The 19,234-nt window shown below is 32.2% G+C and overlaps 5 protein-coding genes across 14 annotated transcripts; 4 read left to right on the top strand and 1 right to left on the bottom strand.

Moving 5' to 3' along the window:
* The first annotated feature begins 137 nt into the window (after nucleotides 1-137).
* LOC117236468 (pancreatic triacylglycerol lipase-like) lies at nucleotides 138-3,570 on the top strand. Of its 2 annotated transcripts, XM_033499454.1 has the most exons (9): nucleotides 138-562; nucleotides 636-1,445; nucleotides 1,517-1,597; nucleotides 1,666-1,931; nucleotides 2,024-2,498; nucleotides 2,579-2,830; nucleotides 2,892-3,006; nucleotides 3,142-3,348; nucleotides 3,413-3,497. In XM_033499454.1, the coding sequence occupies exons 2-9, from the start codon at nucleotides 1,370-1,372 to the stop codon at nucleotides 3,495-3,497; spliced, it is 1,557 nt and encodes a 518-aa protein (XP_033355345.1). In that variant the 5' UTR covers nucleotides 138-562; nucleotides 636-1,369. The 2 variants fall into 2 exon arrangements, with proteins under 2 accessions (XP_033355345.1, XP_033355344.1); XM_033499453.1 differs by lacking the exon at nucleotides 138-562 and having other exon boundaries at nucleotides 1,370-1,445; nucleotides 3,413-3,570.
* A 157-nt stretch (nucleotides 3,571-3,727) lies between these two features.
* LOC117236475 (protein SCO2 homolog, mitochondrial) lies at nucleotides 3,728-5,097 on the top strand. Its single transcript, XM_033499470.1, has 4 exons — nucleotides 3,728-3,876; nucleotides 3,974-4,400; nucleotides 4,468-4,673; nucleotides 4,753-5,097. The coding sequence occupies exons 1-4, from the start codon at nucleotides 3,820-3,822 to the stop codon at nucleotides 4,933-4,935; spliced, it is 873 nt and encodes a 290-aa protein (XP_033355361.1). The 5' UTR covers nucleotides 3,728-3,819; the 3' UTR covers nucleotides 4,936-5,097.
* A 57-nt stretch (nucleotides 5,098-5,154) lies between these two features.
* On the top strand, nucleotides 5,155-6,374 carry LOC117236478 (transcription initiation factor TFIID subunit 10-like). The gene is made up of 4 exons (XM_033499476.1): nucleotides 5,155-5,261; nucleotides 5,501-5,633; nucleotides 5,722-5,786; nucleotides 5,872-6,374. Exons 2-4 carry the CDS (start codon nucleotides 5,517-5,519, stop codon nucleotides 6,071-6,073), a joined length of 384 nt encoding a protein of 127 aa, XP_033355367.1. The 5' UTR covers nucleotides 5,155-5,261; nucleotides 5,501-5,516; the 3' UTR covers nucleotides 6,074-6,374.
* Nucleotides 6,375-6,628: 254 nt separating this feature from the next.
* Nucleotides 6,629-15,138, top strand: LOC117236466 (GRB10-interacting GYF protein 2-like). 4 transcript variants are annotated; one of them, XM_033499450.1, is made up of 16 exons: nucleotides 6,629-6,720; nucleotides 7,492-7,536; nucleotides 7,626-7,857; nucleotides 8,405-8,575; nucleotides 8,656-8,857; nucleotides 8,941-9,154; nucleotides 9,244-10,231; nucleotides 10,329-10,679; nucleotides 10,757-11,068; nucleotides 11,148-11,240; nucleotides 11,319-11,746; nucleotides 11,840-12,041; nucleotides 12,119-12,319; nucleotides 12,508-12,910; nucleotides 12,989-13,218; nucleotides 13,302-15,134. In XM_033499450.1, exons 2-16 carry the CDS (start codon nucleotides 7,505-7,507, stop codon nucleotides 13,425-13,427), a joined length of 4,185 nt encoding a protein of 1,394 aa, XP_033355341.1. In that variant the 5' UTR covers nucleotides 6,629-6,720; nucleotides 7,492-7,504; the 3' UTR covers nucleotides 13,428-15,134. The 4 variants fall into 4 exon arrangements, with proteins under 4 accessions (XP_033355341.1, XP_033355338.1, XP_033355339.1 ...); XM_033499447.1 differs by having other exon boundaries at nucleotides 12,119-12,325; XM_033499448.1 differs by having other exon boundaries at nucleotides 6,634-7,007; nucleotides 12,119-12,325; nucleotides 13,302-15,138.
* A 270-nt stretch (nucleotides 15,139-15,408) lies between these two features.
* On the bottom strand, nucleotides 15,409-19,126 carry LOC117236471 (N-acetylglucosaminyl-phosphatidylinositol biosynthetic protein). 6 transcript variants are annotated; one of them, XM_033499463.1, is made up of 8 exons: nucleotides 17,475-17,692; nucleotides 17,203-17,359; nucleotides 16,933-17,112; nucleotides 16,626-16,860; nucleotides 16,244-16,541; nucleotides 15,808-16,168; nucleotides 15,641-15,739; nucleotides 15,409-15,557 (listed from the first exon to the last, which is right to left on the bottom strand). In XM_033499463.1, the coding sequence occupies exons 1-7, from the start codon at nucleotides 17,600-17,602 to the stop codon at nucleotides 15,668-15,670; spliced, it is 1,431 nt and encodes a 476-aa protein (XP_033355354.1). In that variant the 5' UTR covers nucleotides 17,603-17,692; the 3' UTR covers nucleotides 15,409-15,557; nucleotides 15,641-15,667. The 6 variants fall into 6 exon arrangements, with proteins under 6 accessions (XP_033355354.1, XP_033355357.1, XP_033355356.1 ...); XM_033499466.1 differs by lacking the exon at nucleotides 17,475-17,692 and adding an exon at nucleotides 19,109-19,126 and having other exon boundaries at nucleotides 15,409-15,739; XM_033499465.1 differs by lacking the exon at nucleotides 17,475-17,692 and adding an exon at nucleotides 18,728-18,761 and having other exon boundaries at nucleotides 15,409-15,739.
* Between the last annotated feature and the right edge of the window lie 108 nt (nucleotides 19,127-19,234).

The raw sequence follows: 19,234 nt of genomic DNA, 5'->3' as shown, positions 1-19,234 counted from the left end.
TTTCTAAACTCTATATTTTCAGTAAATGTACAAAGACCAACAAAAATGTGTTACATTACGTTTCACTATGCTATACATGTACAGATAAGTAGAAAAATAAGTAGTAGAAAAAACTTTTGAGTTATTATTTATTGTTGTCTAAATATTTTCTCTGGTAAGTGCTCGAATACTTTGTGATCCACTGTACTTGTTACAGATTTAAAGGATGCCTAACTACATAATAAGGTATTTAGGATAAAAAAATGCAGTCTGATTGCTTTCTCTTTTTTTGCAAGATGATATTTAGGTAACTTCATTACTGAGCAATATTTAGGGATGCATAAGAAGGAATTGCTGCAGTTTAATTTTATAAACGGAAGATACTTGGCAAATCTTCGCTGATAAGCTTATTTTTTAAAATACAATTGTGAAACTCGTTCGTCCGGTTTAACAGATCTTCAGTAAAAGACAGTCCGCGACTCTCGACTTCCTGAACATCAGAGCTTCGCTACAAAATCTCGTCCCAGTTTCGAAACTTCTGTCAATAGGCTTTTACTATGAAGTGATAAACCATATTACGTACGTACGTATATAGTTATAATTATAAAATTGATATAATATAACATAAAATTATATAATTTTCATCGCAATAATAGATTTCTGTAAACGAGGATTGTACATTAACAAGTTGACTCTTCATTTGTCTGCCCGCAACAATTTTAGTGAAATCGTTCGAGTGAAAGTAGAACGTCTCTATATGCAGAAGAAACCGTTATTTGCACACGAGAAAAGTTGGAAATATTGCGTCATATTGGATGGTGAAAAAGAAGGTCATAATCGTTGTGACTTGAAAGAAAGTATGTGAGCCGAGCATTTGGTTCAACGCATATTTCTTTCCAAATTCCATTGATACCTATCATTTGACGTATTTAACACATTCTACTGTTCTAAGGTGAACTAAGAATTGTTAAAGTAATTCGCTTTGCTATCAGAACGTACCAACCGCAAGTAGAGCGACGATTATGAATAGCTATATGTAGTTTGATCCTCCATTTAATCCTTATTTAATAAATAATAATTCATACAACAACAGGTATAAATTCAGTGAGATAGGAAGTAAACTGGTTGTCGTGTGCTCGCTAGCGGAAAATCGATTGCGCAAAAGGATGGTACTTTTGCTATAATAGTAAGGTGAAAAAAATTCATCCAACCATTTGTACTGCGCTGTAGTTTTCCATTGTAGGTAGAATAGAGAAGATTAAATAGAGAATCGCGTTAGTAGCCTAAGAGAAGAAGGGGAGTGACGAACAAACATAGGAGAAAGAGGAAAAGGAAAATAGCTAATAGCCTCCATCGGATGCGACCAAGATTCGAAGAGAACAAATGAAAGATGCAACTCGCTTTAATGATACGCTTCGTCATTTTAATGCTTCTTGTTCTTTGGATCGTCGAAGTTAATCGTGCTGGTAAGCAAGCTTTTAATGAAGATAAGAATAGTTGATTGTCACTGAGAAACTAAATTCTCTTCTTTTCCCAGCAAGATTCCCTGGAAGGAGTCGAGCGATGGTGCGGCGAATAAGAGTTGGTCTTGGACATTTGAAAACGAAAATTTGCTTTGGTATGTATAGCATAAGAAGCAGTATTCGTCCAATTAAGTAAGAAATATAAAAGAAGTGGAAATTGCAGAATCAGTTGGCTGCTTTGCGGATCCGCCGCCCCGTTTGACGTTGAAAAGGCCGCCGGAGCATCCTAGCATAATTCAAACGAGATTTTTATTGTACACTCGCTCTAGACGAGAATCCCCTAAAAGCCTTCAATATGGTGATGATTTGAAATCCATTCTTCAATCAGAATTTGATTGGACGAAACCTCTGAAAGTTGTAATACACGGCTATAAAGGAAGCGGTAGCGATATTGGTGCGGTTCTTTTGGTACAGGCTCTTCTGGACTTGGTAATTAACAAGAAACGAATGTCTATTGTCGATCGATAGAGAATTCGTTTATCAGAACAACTTACGTAGATAAATGGTGGCATATCCATTAGGAAGATACGAACATCTTGGTGCTTGATTGGACAAAAGGAGCAGCAACGACCTACTCAGCAGCAGTGGCGAACACGGAACTCGTAGGACGGCAATTAGGTCTAGTCCTTTTAGACGCTGTTAATTTGGGTACTCTTGCTGAAAACATTCACGTGATTGGCTTTAGTCTCGGAGCTCATGTGGCTGGCTGTGCCTCAGAGATCCTCAAGAAGAAAAGTATTCTTCTAGGTCGTATAACAGGCCTAGATCCTGCGTCACCCTTTTTCAGAAATCATTTGGTTAGAGAGAAGTCCAGGAAATTAGATGCTACCGATGCTCGGTTAGTAGATGTGATTCATACGGATGGATCCCAGGACTTTGCAGATGGATTTGGTCTTTTAAAGCCACTTGGTCATATCGATTTCTTTCCAAACGGCGGTAGAGAGCAGCCAGGTTGCAAGGATGTGAAGAATTCTGTTGTTGTTAGCCATTTGAAAGGTACGTGATTAGATGTTTGTTGACCGACGCGATCCAAGTTATTTGAAATTTTTTGAATTGTAAAAATAATAATGTTTCAGAGGATATGTTAACGAAAGAGATCGCTTGTAGTCATTTAAGAGCTTGGGCATATTTTTTGGAAAGCATACGTACAACGAATGAATCTTGTAAATTTATTGCTTGGCCTTGTCCCCAAGGAACGATCTCGTATACGAATGGAATGTGTTTTCCTATGGAATCTACGCTATGGTCCCAAGAAATGGGCTACCGAGCTAATCGCGGTCCTTTAGGAATTTATTATTTGCCCACGAGAGATCAAGAACCATTTTGTGGTAAAGTCAACTTGTATGTAAAATATTTGCAACTCGTTTTTTATTTGTTTGTTCTTATTAGGCCAGCCTTTGAGAGCATCGGTGACAATTTCAGAAACGGCGACAAAGACATCAGGAATGTTATTCTTAAAGATTGTGGAACGTGATTCAACAATAAATTTCAAGTTTCGATGCACGTAAGATATACTTTAATAACGCTAATACGCGATCTTGTTTCGTAAAAAATTTATCATTACTATTGCGATACACTTGGAAATTTTATTCCATATATGTATCTATAAATAACTTTGACGAAATATTATGTGTTCAAGGATACCTACTCGAAGAAATAAATCGACGACATTCTACGATATTGGTGCAGCAGAATTTCAATTTTTATCGAAAAACCGATCAACGATAGAAGCACGTATTTGGTACCAAAAAGATAAAAATGAAAAAAACGAAGATGCGACTATAATTTCTAACTCGGATATGTTGTTAATAGACACTCTTACTCTTGAGGATAGAAAAGGCAACAAGTACGTAAATGCTAGTTATCTAAAACTAATTAATCTTTAATTAACGCTTTATTTGCATATTTAGATGGAAATATTGTACTCGAAATACTGGCCTAAATTTCGAAGAAAATTTGATAATACTTCGTCAAGAACAGTGCGCCTTTTTATAAGAACAAGCTCATTTATGTAGAAAAAACAAGTTATTTTAATACAATATTTATTATATACAAAATACTAAAAAAAAAAAAAGGTTTGAGTAAAAAAATACTTGTTAATTCAACAATTTTCTAATAATAAATTTTATCATCAATTTCTATAATGTATCAGGATTCATTTTTTATATAACCCATTAATTAATTAAATCATTTCCGGAAAAAGAAGAAACGAGTATTTGAAATAGTCTATATAAAGTCAGGTGCGATAACATACAATGGAAACATAACCTATTCATGATTTTAAATCGATCAAACTAATTGTGTGCAACAAATAACAATGTCTTGTTTAAAAAATCTTTTTCTTTTAAAATGTTCGAATCAAGCTTTTAGAAGTGTAAGTAATTGTTATTCGAAATAATTGTACTCAAATGGGATTACTTTCATAAAAGAACAAAACAAACACAAAATAATAAAATTAATATTATTTACAGACAATTACATTTCGACATTCACCAAATTTTTGGCAATGTTATCCGCAAGTTAGAACCATAAATATTTTTAGACCTTTACATAAATCCAATGAAATACGCTCATTATCAAGTAAAAAACAATCCATCTTTAGAAACAGTGTTATCACATGGAAAAGTGTAGCAGTTACGAGCATAGGATGTGCAGTTCTTTTAATGTATATGTATTATCTTCAAGAATCAAAAGATAAAGAAATAGAACGTGAGAGAAGACGTGAACTAGGCAAGGCAGCAATTGGTGGAAAATTTGAATTAGTTGATTCTAAAGGACAAGTATGGAAGTCAGATGATTTTTTAGGACAGTGGGTTTTAATATACTTTGGTTTTACGCATTGCCCTGACATATGTCCTGATGAACTTGAAAAACTGACAGAAATTGTTGATAAGTTGGGTAGGTTTAAATGACAATATGTAAAAAATGTATATGTCTCATCTTTTATATTAAATTACTTTTTTAGAGACCCAGCATAATACAAAAGTTCAGCCTATATTTATTTCTGTGGATCCTGACAGAGATACGCCAGAAGTTGTAGGCAAATATGTTAAAGAATTTTCTGACAAAATTCTTGGCCTTACTGGAACCAAAGAACAAGTTGCTAAAGTATGCAAAGCTTATAGAGTATACTACAGCAATGGGCCCAAGGATCAAGATTCAGACTATATTGTTAGTCATTTATCTTCCTTATAAGTCGCTTAAATTCTATCTTTGAATATAAAATCACTTTATTTCTGTCATATTCTAGGTTGATCATACGATAATCATATATCTCGTTGATCCAGATGGTATGTTTGTGGATTATTATGGTCTGACTCATACTGCTGAACAGGTTATACAAAGTATGTTACTAAATAAACTTAAGTATGAGAACTTGAAGAAAGATTCTTGGATTCCAACATTGACATTAAAAAACCCACTACCAACATGATTTATTTATATTCTACTATTATATTTATTATGTTAATAGTTAAATCTCAAGTATGTTTTAAGCATTTTCTTGCATTAAATATTACCGTTTACTTATTATGATTGTATAAAAAGAAAAAAATCATATGAAAAATAAATAACTACTTGCACTATTTGAATTAAATGCGAGTAATCGATCGATATATTCTCTTGACATTTATTCCTTAGGCCCTACGTTTATTCCCTAGGCTTCCTTCCGGTTTAGAGAATTCTCAAGTACTCGTTCTTTGTTTATATGCATGTAGATTCCTTTAATATATATTCACGGACAGGACGCTAATATTTTAGGTATGTTCTGCCGTTATTTCAAGAATATCTTTTTCCATTAATACTTAGAAGAGTCAAGCAAAAGATTTTTGTCTGAAAGAACTTGAAACATTTACTGAAAGAAATTTTGATACCTTTATTGTCGGAGGTTATAATTTATACCTTATAAATCATTTCAATTTTGTAGTATGAAAAATTATTTGTTTATGAATGTTATTCTAAGTCAAATTTTTTCTACGTAATGTTTTGATATCGTATAGGAAAAGATAAATTAAAATGGCAGAAGATTTTGGAAGAGATACACCACCTATGTACACAGCAAATGAAGAAACAAAAACTGCTGGACAACCCCTTTCGGATTTTTTACTACAACTCGAAGATTATACGCCAACAGTAGGCAAATGAAACATTATAATTGTTGTATAATTTGTTTATTATTATTAATAGTATAATTGGTAATATCAAATGATTTTTTTAACAGGTACCGGACGCTGTTAGTGAATATTATTTACATACTGCTGGTTTTAATACGACAGATCCCAGAATGTAAGTAATTTGCAAAAAGGTTGATTAATATATAAATGAAACTTTAATGATTACTGTTTCATAAATATGTGTATAACGATTTTAGAGTGAGATTGGTTTCACTAGCTGCACAAAAATTTATATCTGAAATAGCAAACGATGCACTGCAACACTGTAAAACACGTGGAGCCAATCAGAATACAAAAACGAAAGGAAAAGATCGACGTTATACTCTTACCATGGAAGATCTGACCCCGGCAGTTGCAGAATATGGCATTATAGTTAAAAAACCACATTATTTTGTTTGATTCAGTAGCGTCCTACTTTATCTATTTTTATTCATGAAAAATCTTTATTTATTTAATATTCTTTCACATATATAGAATGAATTTCTAATATGCAGTATATCATTGTACAATTTTTATAAAAATTAAGCGACATGCTACAACAAAAGACATAAAACTGTAAAAGTAATGTAGCTTGAGGGTCATACATGATAGTTTTAAAATGACTAGGAAATTTAAATATATTATACTCTATCCGAAAAATTAATTTCAATATCTTTTTATTGTATACGTATATTGTAACATAAATATCTATAACACTTCAGTATTTGATGACATTGAATTTTGGAAATTTAAATCTCAAAAAGAGGTCGTTAAAATTTAATTTATCAAAAATAAACGACAATAAGAAGGAAACATTAACAAATACAAAAAATTCCTTTGCTTCTAACGTACCGATCAGTTAGAAAGTTAATTCTAAGATCATAAAGATACATACATATCAAAAAAATATCTTCAGCTGATAGTGATTAAAAAAATAGCATATGTCGCTAGTAACTTTTCAATACATCAGGTATACCAGCAACTCCGCATGCGCTTTATTCTAAAAAAACTATCAGCCATATTGGTGTGTTGTATCGCTGCCCTCAGTAATTTCGAAGATCAGTGAGGTATTTTTCGCGTTCATCATACGATCTTTTTCATATTCGTTGCACTACGAATAATCGGGATTGCCAGTATGATATTTAGTCGAAATAGATTGGCCACTTATGGACTTTTATGACATTCATGAGCGGAAAAAGTTTGGTTAATGTTGCCACCTGGGCTCACGGAAATCAGTCTGTTTAAGAACATGTCGTAAATAAATGCGTACTATTTTCACTAAACTGGAATGTTCATAGGATATTTACACCTTCTTCTACATTGTTGTTTCTTCGTTTAAAATAATCATTGTTAGGTATTGGTTGATTTTCAAAAGAATCACAACTTTTATGAATACTTTGCCATCGTCTGCCGTCCTCTCCTACCTTCGCTCACTTTTACTTCATACTTTTTATATATCTCAATTCTATGCCTTTCATGATAACATTAAATTTATATCGTTGTAATTATTATTGATCATCGTGGTTGCGCGATTTTCGTCGAGCAACAGGTAAAGATTGTCGATACAATTTGCTATAATTATACCAATTAGGTTTATCTTGAATATCTGTGATTATTGTCATAAGACATGCTTGATACAGGTAATATTTTCCCACATCATTGTGTTTTCTATTGGTGTCATTTCTTAAGACAGAAAAGCTAAATATTTGTTAATCATACATATTATTTTTACTACTATATTTTTCTAACTAATTTACATGTGAGTTTAGAAATATAATTCCCAACATGATAATAATCTTTCGAAAACTCTATTCTATGATAAAATATTATGTCTTCAGCAAATAGATCATCATGACGGATTCTATGAAATTTGGTCCAGAATGGTTTGTAATGTTTTATATATATAATACAATTATTAATTCAGTGTATTTCTTTGCTTATATACATTTTACTTGTTATGATGAACATATAGGTTGCGCAATTTGTCTGGAGATACTTGCAATAGTAGCGGTGGTGGTGGAGGTACTACAAGTTTAACAACTCCACGTTATCAATTAGCTGAACATAGATACGGGCGAGAAGAAATGTTGATCCTGTTTGACCGTAATTGTAAACCTCCTGAACCATTGACAAATTTCTCATCATTATATGTTGAGAAAACTCAACTTCCTTTGGCTCTTATACAAATGACAGAAGATGAAACGGTAATTAACCATGTATTCTTTTCTTGCATTCACAAATTTGATATTTATATTGAAATTTAAAGGATATTTATATTTATTTATGATAAGTAATTTAGTTATAATAAGTAGATGCATCAAGAAAATAACTTTTTTTTATATATGATTGTTAATCTATCATACTTTGCAATATTATGATTGCACATGCATTAATTGTTATTTAGAATGCTAATTAATATTGTGTATTTAGCGATTTATATATATTCTTAATACATCCTATATTGTGTACTGCCTCAAGTTAGTTTGAATCTAAAAATATAACACACTGGAGCCCTTGTGCCAGTTCTTCATAGCACTCTCCTACCTGTTGTATATTTTACATAATCATTACTAGTTTATTATCATTCTATGTTATATCTTCTTTCAATTTTGTATCCATTACAAATTAAAATGTTACCTCTCATTTATTGACATATATATAGTATATACATTTCTTAGATATTAATATTAAATATTAAATTATTTGGTAAATTAAAAATATATTCATTGCATTATCATACAATCTTTTTAGCGGATGTGGAACGGAGGAATAACTAATGGCGGTCGAGGAAGAGGTGGAAGTGTAGATCGTGGAGGACGTGGAAGAAGTGGAAGAGGTAGCTTGTATTCTTCTCATTATTCCCGTGGCGTTGGTTTCGATGATTCAGGAGACGGATCACGAATTGACAGTCAACCATTTCAAGTATGTAGTTTGTTTCATTCTATAGAAAAGATTTCAAGTTTATTCTTTTAATTGATCAGTGAATATATTTTGATATCTAGGGAAGAAATCGCCCATTTGATAGGTCGCAAAGTGAACGTGGTTGGTCAGAAAGAAATGGAGCCTCAGATCCAGGTGAATGGAATGGTTCTACTAGTCCTAGAAAAGAATTAAGTCGTGGGGCTAGTGGTAGTTCTCTTATGGAAAGTAATTGGCGGCGTCATCGTGGTGGTACAGAAGACGATGACGGTTGGCGGAAATGGGGTATATAAACGTGTATCTTCAGTTCTGCATATGTATAATTAAGTAAAGAATATTGCTTATGTAATAATCAATTTGTATTTTAGGTAGGAGTAGTTGGCGCGAAAGTGGGAGTATGGATAGAGACAGATTAGAAAGAAATGAAGGAGATGGAGAAGAAGGACGAAGTAGTGGTAGTAGATGGGAACATCGTGGTAGTCATAGAGTTACACATGATTCAAGTCATCATCCGCCCCCTCGTACAACGCGCTCTTGGGATTCAAATCATCATGATAATAATCATGACAATCTTCCCGAATGGTGACTTTCTAATTGTTTTTATCACTAATATAATCTACTAGGAAATTAAATATATTTTAATCATGTTTAATGATTGAAATTCATTCTAGGGCTACTGAAAATCCTAGCGAAAGTGGAGGAAGTTTCGATGCTTCAGGTGCTTTTCACGGTGGAATGTATTCAGATGATGATGAAGATGGAGTGATTAGTGCAGGTGGTACTCAAGAATCAAGGACTCGGCGTGTTTCCGAAGGAAGCGCTACTAATATTAAAAAACCTAGTAGCAAACCTTTATCTTATAGTTCAACTCAGGGACAAACAGCGGGTCGCAATTCCAATAGTGGAATTAGTTCAGTTAGTAAAGAACGACCAAAGTCCTTACATCCGCTCGATGATAAAAATGAATGCATCGAGAAAGAAAGGAGAAGCAGCTCTCCAACAAAACTGCCCATTACAGTTTTAACGGATAATACTGTTACTAAAACTTTGACGTCAACATCATCTGAAACTTCACAGAAAAGAAATACAGTAGCAACAAGTACGGAGCATACGAAGACTGAAAAAATGCCATCGTCCGATTCAGGAACCAATAAATCTCCCACTAAAGAAAAGAAAAAAGAAGATATTGAAACGGAAACAAAGTTGGATCCGATTCCTACTACTGCGAAAAGACAAGTTCCAGTGCAAACGGAATCTCAAAGGGTCGTACATAGCGCGGAAATGGATAACGTAAGGCATAAGTCGGAAGATGATTTAGACAGAATGAAGGAAGAAGCGGACGCATTAGTTGCAAAATTGATGGCAGATGAAGAAAATCATAGAGAGAAGACTGCTAGTATACCGCCTTCTATTGGTAACCAATCTTCTACAGTTTCATCCACGAATGGACAGGAGAAATGGTTTTACCGTGATCCACAGGGTGAAGTTCAAGGTCCATTTTTAGCCAGTGAAATGGCAGAATGGTGTAAAGCTGGTTACTTCACAGCAGGATTAATGGTAAGAAGAACTTGTGACGAACGGTATAGCACTTTAGGAGACTTAATGAAGATGTGTGGCAGAATACCGTTTATACCTGGACCTCCCATTCCTCCCTTAAAGGTACAAGATCTTTTTGTAATCTTTTGGAATATAACAAATGTTTTAGTGTTAAGGAAAATGCATATAGAAAAAGATTTTTTTCATTTGTTTCTTTTAGTTAACGGATCAGGTAATACCATCTGTTCCTAACACAGTGCCAGCTGGTATGACTGCATTATCAAAATCTGGTATAGAAGATCCAATTCTTCTACTTCAGTATCAACACATGCGATTGATACAAAATCAACAATTACTTTTAAGACAAATGCGGACATCGGCTATAGCAAAACTTTCTCAGTCTGAGCATTGGGCAACGTTAAGTCCTATAGAACAAAACCAATTGATTTTTCAATATGTTTTTCATGACTCAGAGATTCCAGAGATGCCAATCTCTACAAATCCATTCGTACCTCACCTTCCGTCACAAGCTTCAAATCCAGTTATGCAACTTTTCACTCAAATGCAACAGGTACCAATTTATCTCATCTAGAATATATACTTATAAAAAATTGTGATATTAAATTTCTGTAATCTTTTGTTCCTCAGGCTAAAACGCAACCAGAAACTCATTTAACGTCAAATCCACATTCAAGTACAACAGCGCATCCACCTATAGTCGATCCTATACAACAACTTATACAACAGATGGGTGGTATGCAAAATATATCGGGACTTCAACAATCAAGCATAAATTCAACGTCAGCTGCAACGCAAGAGGACAATCCCATAAAATCTTTGTTACGTCAACTTAATGTTAATGCAAATGGCCATCCACAAACACCTCATATCGATACTGTCTGGCCACAACCCCCGCCACAAATAAATCCACAATTTAATGCACAGAGTTGGTTAGCGCAAGTATGTATTACTTTGTATAAATTTCCATTCAGAAAGATATAGGTTTATAAATACAGTCAATATATTACATACTGTTCAGGTTGGACCGATACCAGCAGTACCTCCAGGCCAGTTACCTACATCATTATGGGATCTGCATACTAAAGAAATAAAGACTGAACAGCAGATATTGGTAATTACAGTTTCAAAATTTAGATTACTTTATCGCTTAGAATATAATTAAAAACTGAAAGTTATTATTGTGTCATAGGAAGAACAAAATCTTCGATTACAAGAAGATAGGAAAAAAGAAGAACTTCGAAAACAAGAGGAATTACAACGACAAGCTGACGAAGAAAATGCGAAAAGAAAAAAGGAAGAACAGGCCAAGCAGGCAGAAGAAGCGAAGCGAAAAGATGAAGAGAGAAAGAAAAAAGAAGAAGAAAAAAAACGGAAAGAAGAAGAGAAGCGTAAACAAGAGGAAGAAAGAAAGAAAAAAGAAGAGAAAAAGCGTAAGGAGGAAGAGAAAAAACGAGAAGAGAAGCGAAAGCAGGAAGAAGAAAATTTAAGGAAAAAACAAGAGGAAGAAAAGAAAAAAAAGGAGGAACTTAGAAAGCAGGAAGAAAAGCAAAAGAAGGAAGAAGAAAAAAGGAAAAAGCTGGAGGAGGAACAAAAAAAGCAAGAAGAGGAAAGAATGCGGTATATTTTGCAAATAATTATGTATTTGTGAAATATTAATTATTTGAAAAAAAGGAGTTAATAAAACCTATTTCTCTACTTTTTCTATCGTAGAAAAGAGGCAGAGGCACGTAAGCAGGCTGAAGCTGAAGAACAAGCTCGGCGAGCAGAACAGAGACGGCGGGAAGCGGATGCACTCCGTAGATTACAAGAACGAAGTAAAGCACCATGGGCACAGGCGCCTCGTGCACCAGCTCCAGCTACTCCTGCTGCTTCACTTGCTGAAATTCAAAGACTCGAACGAGAAAAGAAAGCGGTATACTTCGAAATTTTTAAGAAAGTATTATCATTCCTGTAGAAACTATATACTAATAGCTATAAATGTTTGTTCAGGAAGAGCAACGATTTCAACAAATGATGCAGCAACAATTAGCACAGCAGAAAGCCATAGAAACAGCTCAAGAAGCATCAGTAATGGACTCTTCTAAAAGATTGCAATTTAAATGGGCAGAGAAGGCTACAGCTTCTACAAAATCTTTACCAGTAAAGAGTCTCGCACAGATTCAACAGGAAGAGCAAGAAAGGATCGCCAAGGTAAAGGTACTTATTACTTTTTCCATGTCTTATGCTATCGTATATTAATTTTGATATATTTTTTCATTTGTCTTGAGATTTTGTTGTTAAATTCATGAACTTTTTTACATTCCTATAAAAGTGAAGAAAAGAAATACAATTGATAATTGATAATCATATCTTACTGATTGTTATTGCTGACACTTTAGCAGCAAGAAAGGGAACGCCAAGAGAAGGCAGGACAGAAAGAATCACTGAACGTACTGAAAAACGCTGGAATATGGGGTGCTGCTTCTCAGTGTTTGAATTGGGCCAATTCAAGTAGCTCTAATAATAATCAAGTTTGGTCGAATAATAGTGGTACCAGTGGTTTTTGGGACGATCCTACGCCAATTAAACCTACGGCCGTAAAGCAATCTGTTAAACAGACTACTACAGTAAAAGCTCTTACTGCCAATCAACAACAGCAACAAAGTAATAAAACAAATAAGAGTAAGAATAAACGAGAAGAGGAATTGGTTAAGAAATTATTTGAACAAAACACTGCCAAGACAGATGATTTCACACAATGGTGCAACAAAGCCCTAAGTGGTTTACAGGTGTCTGTAGACAGTAAGTAGAGACTCTTTCACGTACGTATTTTTGTTCTGTTTATAAATGGTTTAATTAGTAAATTTTGCGTGTACACAGTCCCCACGTTTGTTGGATTTTTGCGAGACATTGAGTCTGCATACGAAGTAAAAGAATATGTTCGAGATTATCTTGGCGATAACAAACAAAGTTCAGAATTCGCAAAGCAATTTTTAGAAAAACGTAGTAAATGGCGATCGGCCCAACGACCTCAAGCACAAGCGGATGACTTGTGCAAACCAGCGCCTGCTGTTAATCCTAATGCACCCACGGAATTTCAGGAAGTAAAGGTATCTTGAGTAGATGTAATAAAAACTGGTAATGATTGATGATATGTTTTACAAGCGCCTAAGTGCTTAATATAATCTTTCAGGGAAAGTCAAAGAAGCCAAAGAAGGGAAAAATGTACAAAGTTGATAATAGAATTCTTGGCTTTAGCGTAACCGCAGCCCCTGATCGAATTAATGTAGGTGATCGCGATTATGGAGAAGGTGTTTGAATTAATTCTGACAACTTTAACTGTATTATGGAAATTGTGCAACGCTTGGCCCAACAAATGGTTTGTTATTTATTTATTGTAGATGCCAAATAAGTTCTAAGGAACCCGTTACGAGTACTTCGTTAAAAGTATAAAAGATTTTTCTATGATTATGCGTGTAAGGATCTTATCTCTCGTATCCTTTACTCGTACATTAATGGGAGCCTTAGATACCGTTATAGCGTGGCATTATTTCCTTTTTAAACGGAACTGAAAGACACTCTGAAAGAAAACCCAATTGTACATACTACTCAAAGAAAGATACTTCTTAAAACAAGACAAACTCATCTCTTATTTACATGGTATGCATATAAATATAAATAAATGAATGATTATATGTATTATATATATGTATATGTATGTATACATACTACATACATATATTGCATTAACACATTTTGTAATATTTCACTTTCATCGCCGTAAGTAAAGAAATTATGCCGATCGATAACTCGTACACGCGGAAACATCGCAGTCGAAAGCAATATGTGCTCATGAAGGTGTTCAGCAAGCAAAAATAAATTGTTAATATGTGATCGTAATCAAAAGAACTTCGATCAAGCACGATATTGATGGAGTACATTAATATTATCGAATGCACCAAGTATGATAATATAAATCCTATGGATTTCTTTTTTTATCGTAACATCATGATAACGATACGACTTCGCCTTGGATTACGTTTTGCTTATTATGTTTTAAGAGAATAATCTTGTGTTTAACACATTGAAGAACTTTTTTTTAATCAATTTATGACCGTTTTTAAGAATAAAGAACTAATAATATTTTGACTGAATGATTGAATATTAGGAACAATTCGGACAATGAATTGCACATTATACGTAGAGCCAATCACTCCTTATTCCGAACTTTTGTTTACATAAAGCAACCATGAACGGAAGGACTTATTACAAAGAAAACTGTATGTTTCAAAGCAGTAATATTGCAAAGAAAAAGAAGCTCTTGTACTTTCTTAACACTGTGAATACAATGGTATATTTCAAAGAATAAAAATAGTACTTGCATGTTGTACGATTTATAAAGAAAATAAACTATCTTCCATTTTCCTGTTTTGCACCAGAAAATATGAAAGTAAGCTCATGTAATGTTAGGAACGTGTACTGTCGATTTTGAAAAATTTACATAGCACATAAGGAAATTTCAGATTGATTACTGCGTGTGCCTACGTGTGGATCTCACTCTCGTCGGCATAGCCTTCTTATTAATATTGAAATCAATCTAATGATAAATATTTAACAAGGAATTTTATGTAAGATTTTAATTAATGCAACAACTGAAACCAGTATCTTTTGTAAAGTTTTAATTATAATTATAAGTATACATGTGAACTGTCCCACCTCTAGCAGGGAGTTAAAGGAGAAAACTTTTAGCACCTGTATAAAAAATATTGATTTCTTCTTTTTCGTTTTTCATAATTGAACTAATCTTTGCATAAAGTGGTACGAATACTCTGTAAGTAAGCAGAAAATGTTACGACAGATCTGACAGCTCTTAATATTATGATGGTTGTTAATTAAGGCTCATTGGTCTTCTTTCAATATGAGAAGAGTATTTTTAGAAGATCATAGATCCTTACATGAAAGATTTATGTATAAATAGATAAATGTACAGTAATACAAGGATAATTAAATAGAAAAAAACAGATAATTGAGATATTGTATTAATATTATTATTGTATCTAACGTACAGCGTATAATAAAATAAATATTATTATATTTTCAATTTGACCCTATTATTTTAGCTGATGTAAAAAAGGGAGTAATTGGTGCAATATATTTTTCATATGTAAATAATCACTGTGTATGTGCGTGTGTATGATTATAAATTATAATATTATGCAAATTCATCAATCATTCATAAAAAGTTATGTACGTAAAAGCATATAATAATTAAAACAACGTTTGACACGAAAATAATAAAATAATTTTACATAAGTTTAATTTTTTTTTAACAACTGTATTTGTACTTTGGACACTGTATTTCTGTTTTTGTACATATATATTTATACAACATGAAAATATGTTATCTCAAAAGAATGTTAGGAAGTATTTTTATGAATAGTTGAACCTCTTGCACGAAAAAGTATATTTAAATCGTACTGATAGGAATGTATTTGGTATATAAAACACATACTATCAAAATGCTTATATCACCTTATAGTACATCTTGGAAATAAAATATTAATCCTCTTTATCGTCTCCTCGAGGCTGTATGACGTTAATTTCAGCATAATCTTTCGCAATATCAATGTACTAGAAATTATTACATTTGTTATTGTTATTATGTTATTATTGTTAATTGTTACAAACTTTTAACTTACCTTTTGCGGTACAAGGATTTCTAAAATTTGTAAAATGATGTAGCACAATGATACAACCAGTAAATAGGCTAATACTCCACTTTGAACATAACTTGCTAATTGTTGACCTAAATTCTTTTTATTTTCTTGTTTTACTAAATTGTAAACTATTTCAGTCCTTTTAGTAATATTAAACCAGTTATAAAATAAACTTATCCTTTTATGCATTTCAAATGGACATCTAGTGTTTCCTTCTTTATAATCTGCTATAGCAGATTCTAGTCCACTAATAAGAGCAGGTACTGTGGGTTCTACTAAATAAATTAAATCAGGTGGCAGTACTTCAGGTATACCACCGACTTTTGTTGAAACAACTTGTAAACTATAATAAATGGAAATATTATATCAATATAAGCAGTGACAACTGTCTTAGTGTTATTGAAAGATAATGTTTTACCCGCATGATGCAGCTTCAACAATTGCCATGCAATATGCTTCTGTCAGACTTGTATTTAGGAATATATGACCCTTATTCAATACATGTCTAATTTGAGAATGCTCTAAGCTTCCAAGCAACGTTACCCTATGTTGTAACAAGTTTCTTTCTCGTACTTCTTCTATGAGCCATCTTTTGGGACCATCTCCAGCAATTAGAAATTGCACATTCTTGTATCGACTACAAAGATCGGGTATAATACGAGCTAATAAATCGACGCCTTTGCGATATACTAGTCGCGATACTATGACTATTGTAACTACAATTAATAATAGATAACGTTAGTAGTATTATGTATCAATTTTATGACATAATATAAATATGAAAATAAAAAAGAACTTACTAAAATTATCATCTCTTTTACTGATGTCAGGCATAAATAAAGTAGTATCAACTGCATTTGGGATAACAGAAACTTTCTCTTTTAAGACCTTTGCCCTCAATACTGTATTCTCTTTCCCAGTATGTGATACACATATACAATGGTTGCAATCAGCTAACGATATCTCTAAAAATTTATTTGTTAAAATCGCAGAGGCATCCGCAAAACCAAAAAGCGAATGATCTGTGAAAATGGTCTAAAATCCCAGCATACAAGAAGAATGTATTGTATGAACATATATTTTGTCGCTAAGTAACAAACAACTTACTTTTAATCCCATCAAGCGGCCAATTAACATCCCTTCGTGAGCAAGAGCAGAGAATGCAGAATGGCCATGAACTATTTGGATTTCTTCCCTTAGAAAGATATATCTAATGAGAGGGATAGAACAAATCATTGTTGGAAGAACACATTGATTGTAGAATACTTTTACTGGTATGTAATATACCTTAAAATAAAATATTTTTAGCATTAATAAACATTCTTTGTATAGACTTTATACTTTCAAATTACAAATATTCTTTATACTGTACGTTACTTTTAGGCCATTTGTCATATAACGCACTCCGATTCTATCGCCATAGGAATGAGTAAGCACTACAACTTTATGTCCAAGCTCCATTAAACATTGAGACAAATTAAAGATATGTTCCTCAACACCACCCATATTAGGATAAAAAAAATCAGACACCATACTGGAAAATAGAATAGATGTTAAGTACTTCCTTTTATAAAATTTATTTTATGCTATTATACACCAGATAATGACGTTTCTTCTAAGATATTTTAAATAGTATAATAATCACAAACCATATCTTATGTTTTATGATGTTCATATTGACGATTAAATTGAAACATGTCTCATGTAATAAAATAATACGTGCTATTCGTTGAATATAATTGAGAACATCTGAAGTATTTGATAACTCTCTGCACATTGATTCACGTGCAAATAGATATTCGTTGACAAGTTTATCATATTAAAAACTTTGTTAAATAACTAAATAAATAAATAAATAGTTAAATACTAAGTAAAACTAACTTCTAAATAATCGTTTTTATCTTTCCGCATAAAACATTTCAATTCAATGAGTGTTTTATACACGTAAGAAGCCAGATAAGGTTATTAAAATTCTTTCGAATTTCCTATGGTACATCTGTAAAGATGAATTGATATCTCTTATTATTCTAATTTTAATTGCGAAGGTCAACGTATTCATGTTCTTCAAATACTCTTAGCATAAACAAATTTGTTGTAAACTCATTATGAACAAAGCAAATAATGGAGATAAATACATTTCAATTGAATAAAAGTGGTTCGACTTTTCACTAATATCAATGAGTTTCGAGGTTTTGTATCTCGAAAATCGATATTCAGTCGACAAGAAAATTGAATTTTTTTTCAATCTATTGCATGCCGCAAGATGTAGAAAATCCAACAAAAAAAAATATTATTTTTCTTTATTATTTCCTTTGAACATGTTAAGTTCCCAAAATTTCTAGTATATCGTAAATTGAATTTCTAAAATGATATTATTCCAAGATGTATATAATCATACACCACTGTATATCATAGACTACGAATTTTTATGCATCTTTATATTTTTATGAATTAAAGAAATAGAAATTTAAACAGGAATTTATTTCATCTACCAAATATTAGAATTAAACTGCGAATTTTTACGCATTTATAGAAAACTAGAAAGTGCAAAGTCACACGAAACGCACATAGCATGAAAAAATATGTAAAATATCCATATATAATGCTTTCTATAGTAGTGATATTTAGTAGGTACAACACTTTTTTATCGAAGTTTTGTTTTTTAATTATATTTTCAAAAATATGAATTTGCATAAAAATCCGTAATTTAACAATAATATATACTATAAAAATAATATAGTTGCTTCTAGAAAAAGTTACGTATTTCATTATGTTACTGTAAAAATTAAATATGGTTTAAATAATTCAATTAATCAAATATTAGCCAATACATTTACGGATAAGATTGATTTTTTCTGTAGCACTACTTATTATCTCAAGAAATCTTTATATTAAGACTTACGCACTGTTTAGATGTTTTTAGATTATGTTTTAATTATAGCATTTTTAATTGTTTTAGTTTAGTTATGTTTAATTGTTTAGTTATGTTTTAATTATAGCATTATATTGCATATATTATGTAGCTATTACTGCTTTTTTTTTACTTTTCCTTTTTATATGTATATATTGGATATGTATTTTATATGTATATATTGGATTTATACCCTCAGTTCCTACACTTCTATTCACAAATAAATAAATAATAGTAATATATAATGATTATTTATATTTATACGCAATGTGTGCATATTGCATGCACATTATAATCTAATTATAAATTTCTTTTCATTTCTTTTAAGTATTACTACTTTGTTATTGAAACATAGAATAAAAGTTAGATTACCACTATCCAATAATAAACTGGTAAAGAAAAGGCTATCGTAATTTATGCATATGACCAAATATGACCGTGCCTATCTTATAGATATAGTTGCAATTGTTACATCGTTCGTGATTGCGCGTAGAGAGA

The sequence above is a fragment of the Bombus vosnesenskii genome, unplaced genomic scaffold (genome assembly GCF_011952255.1).
Source record: "Bombus vosnesenskii isolate JDL3184/JDL3185 unplaced genomic scaffold, Bvos_JDL3184-5_v1.1 scf7180000013349, whole genome shotgun sequence".
NCBI classification, from domain to species: domain Eukaryota; kingdom Metazoa; phylum Arthropoda; class Insecta; order Hymenoptera; family Apidae; genus Bombus; species Bombus vosnesenskii.
Note: the sequence above shows the minus strand (reverse complement) of the source record. Positions and strands in the feature narration are given on the sequence as shown.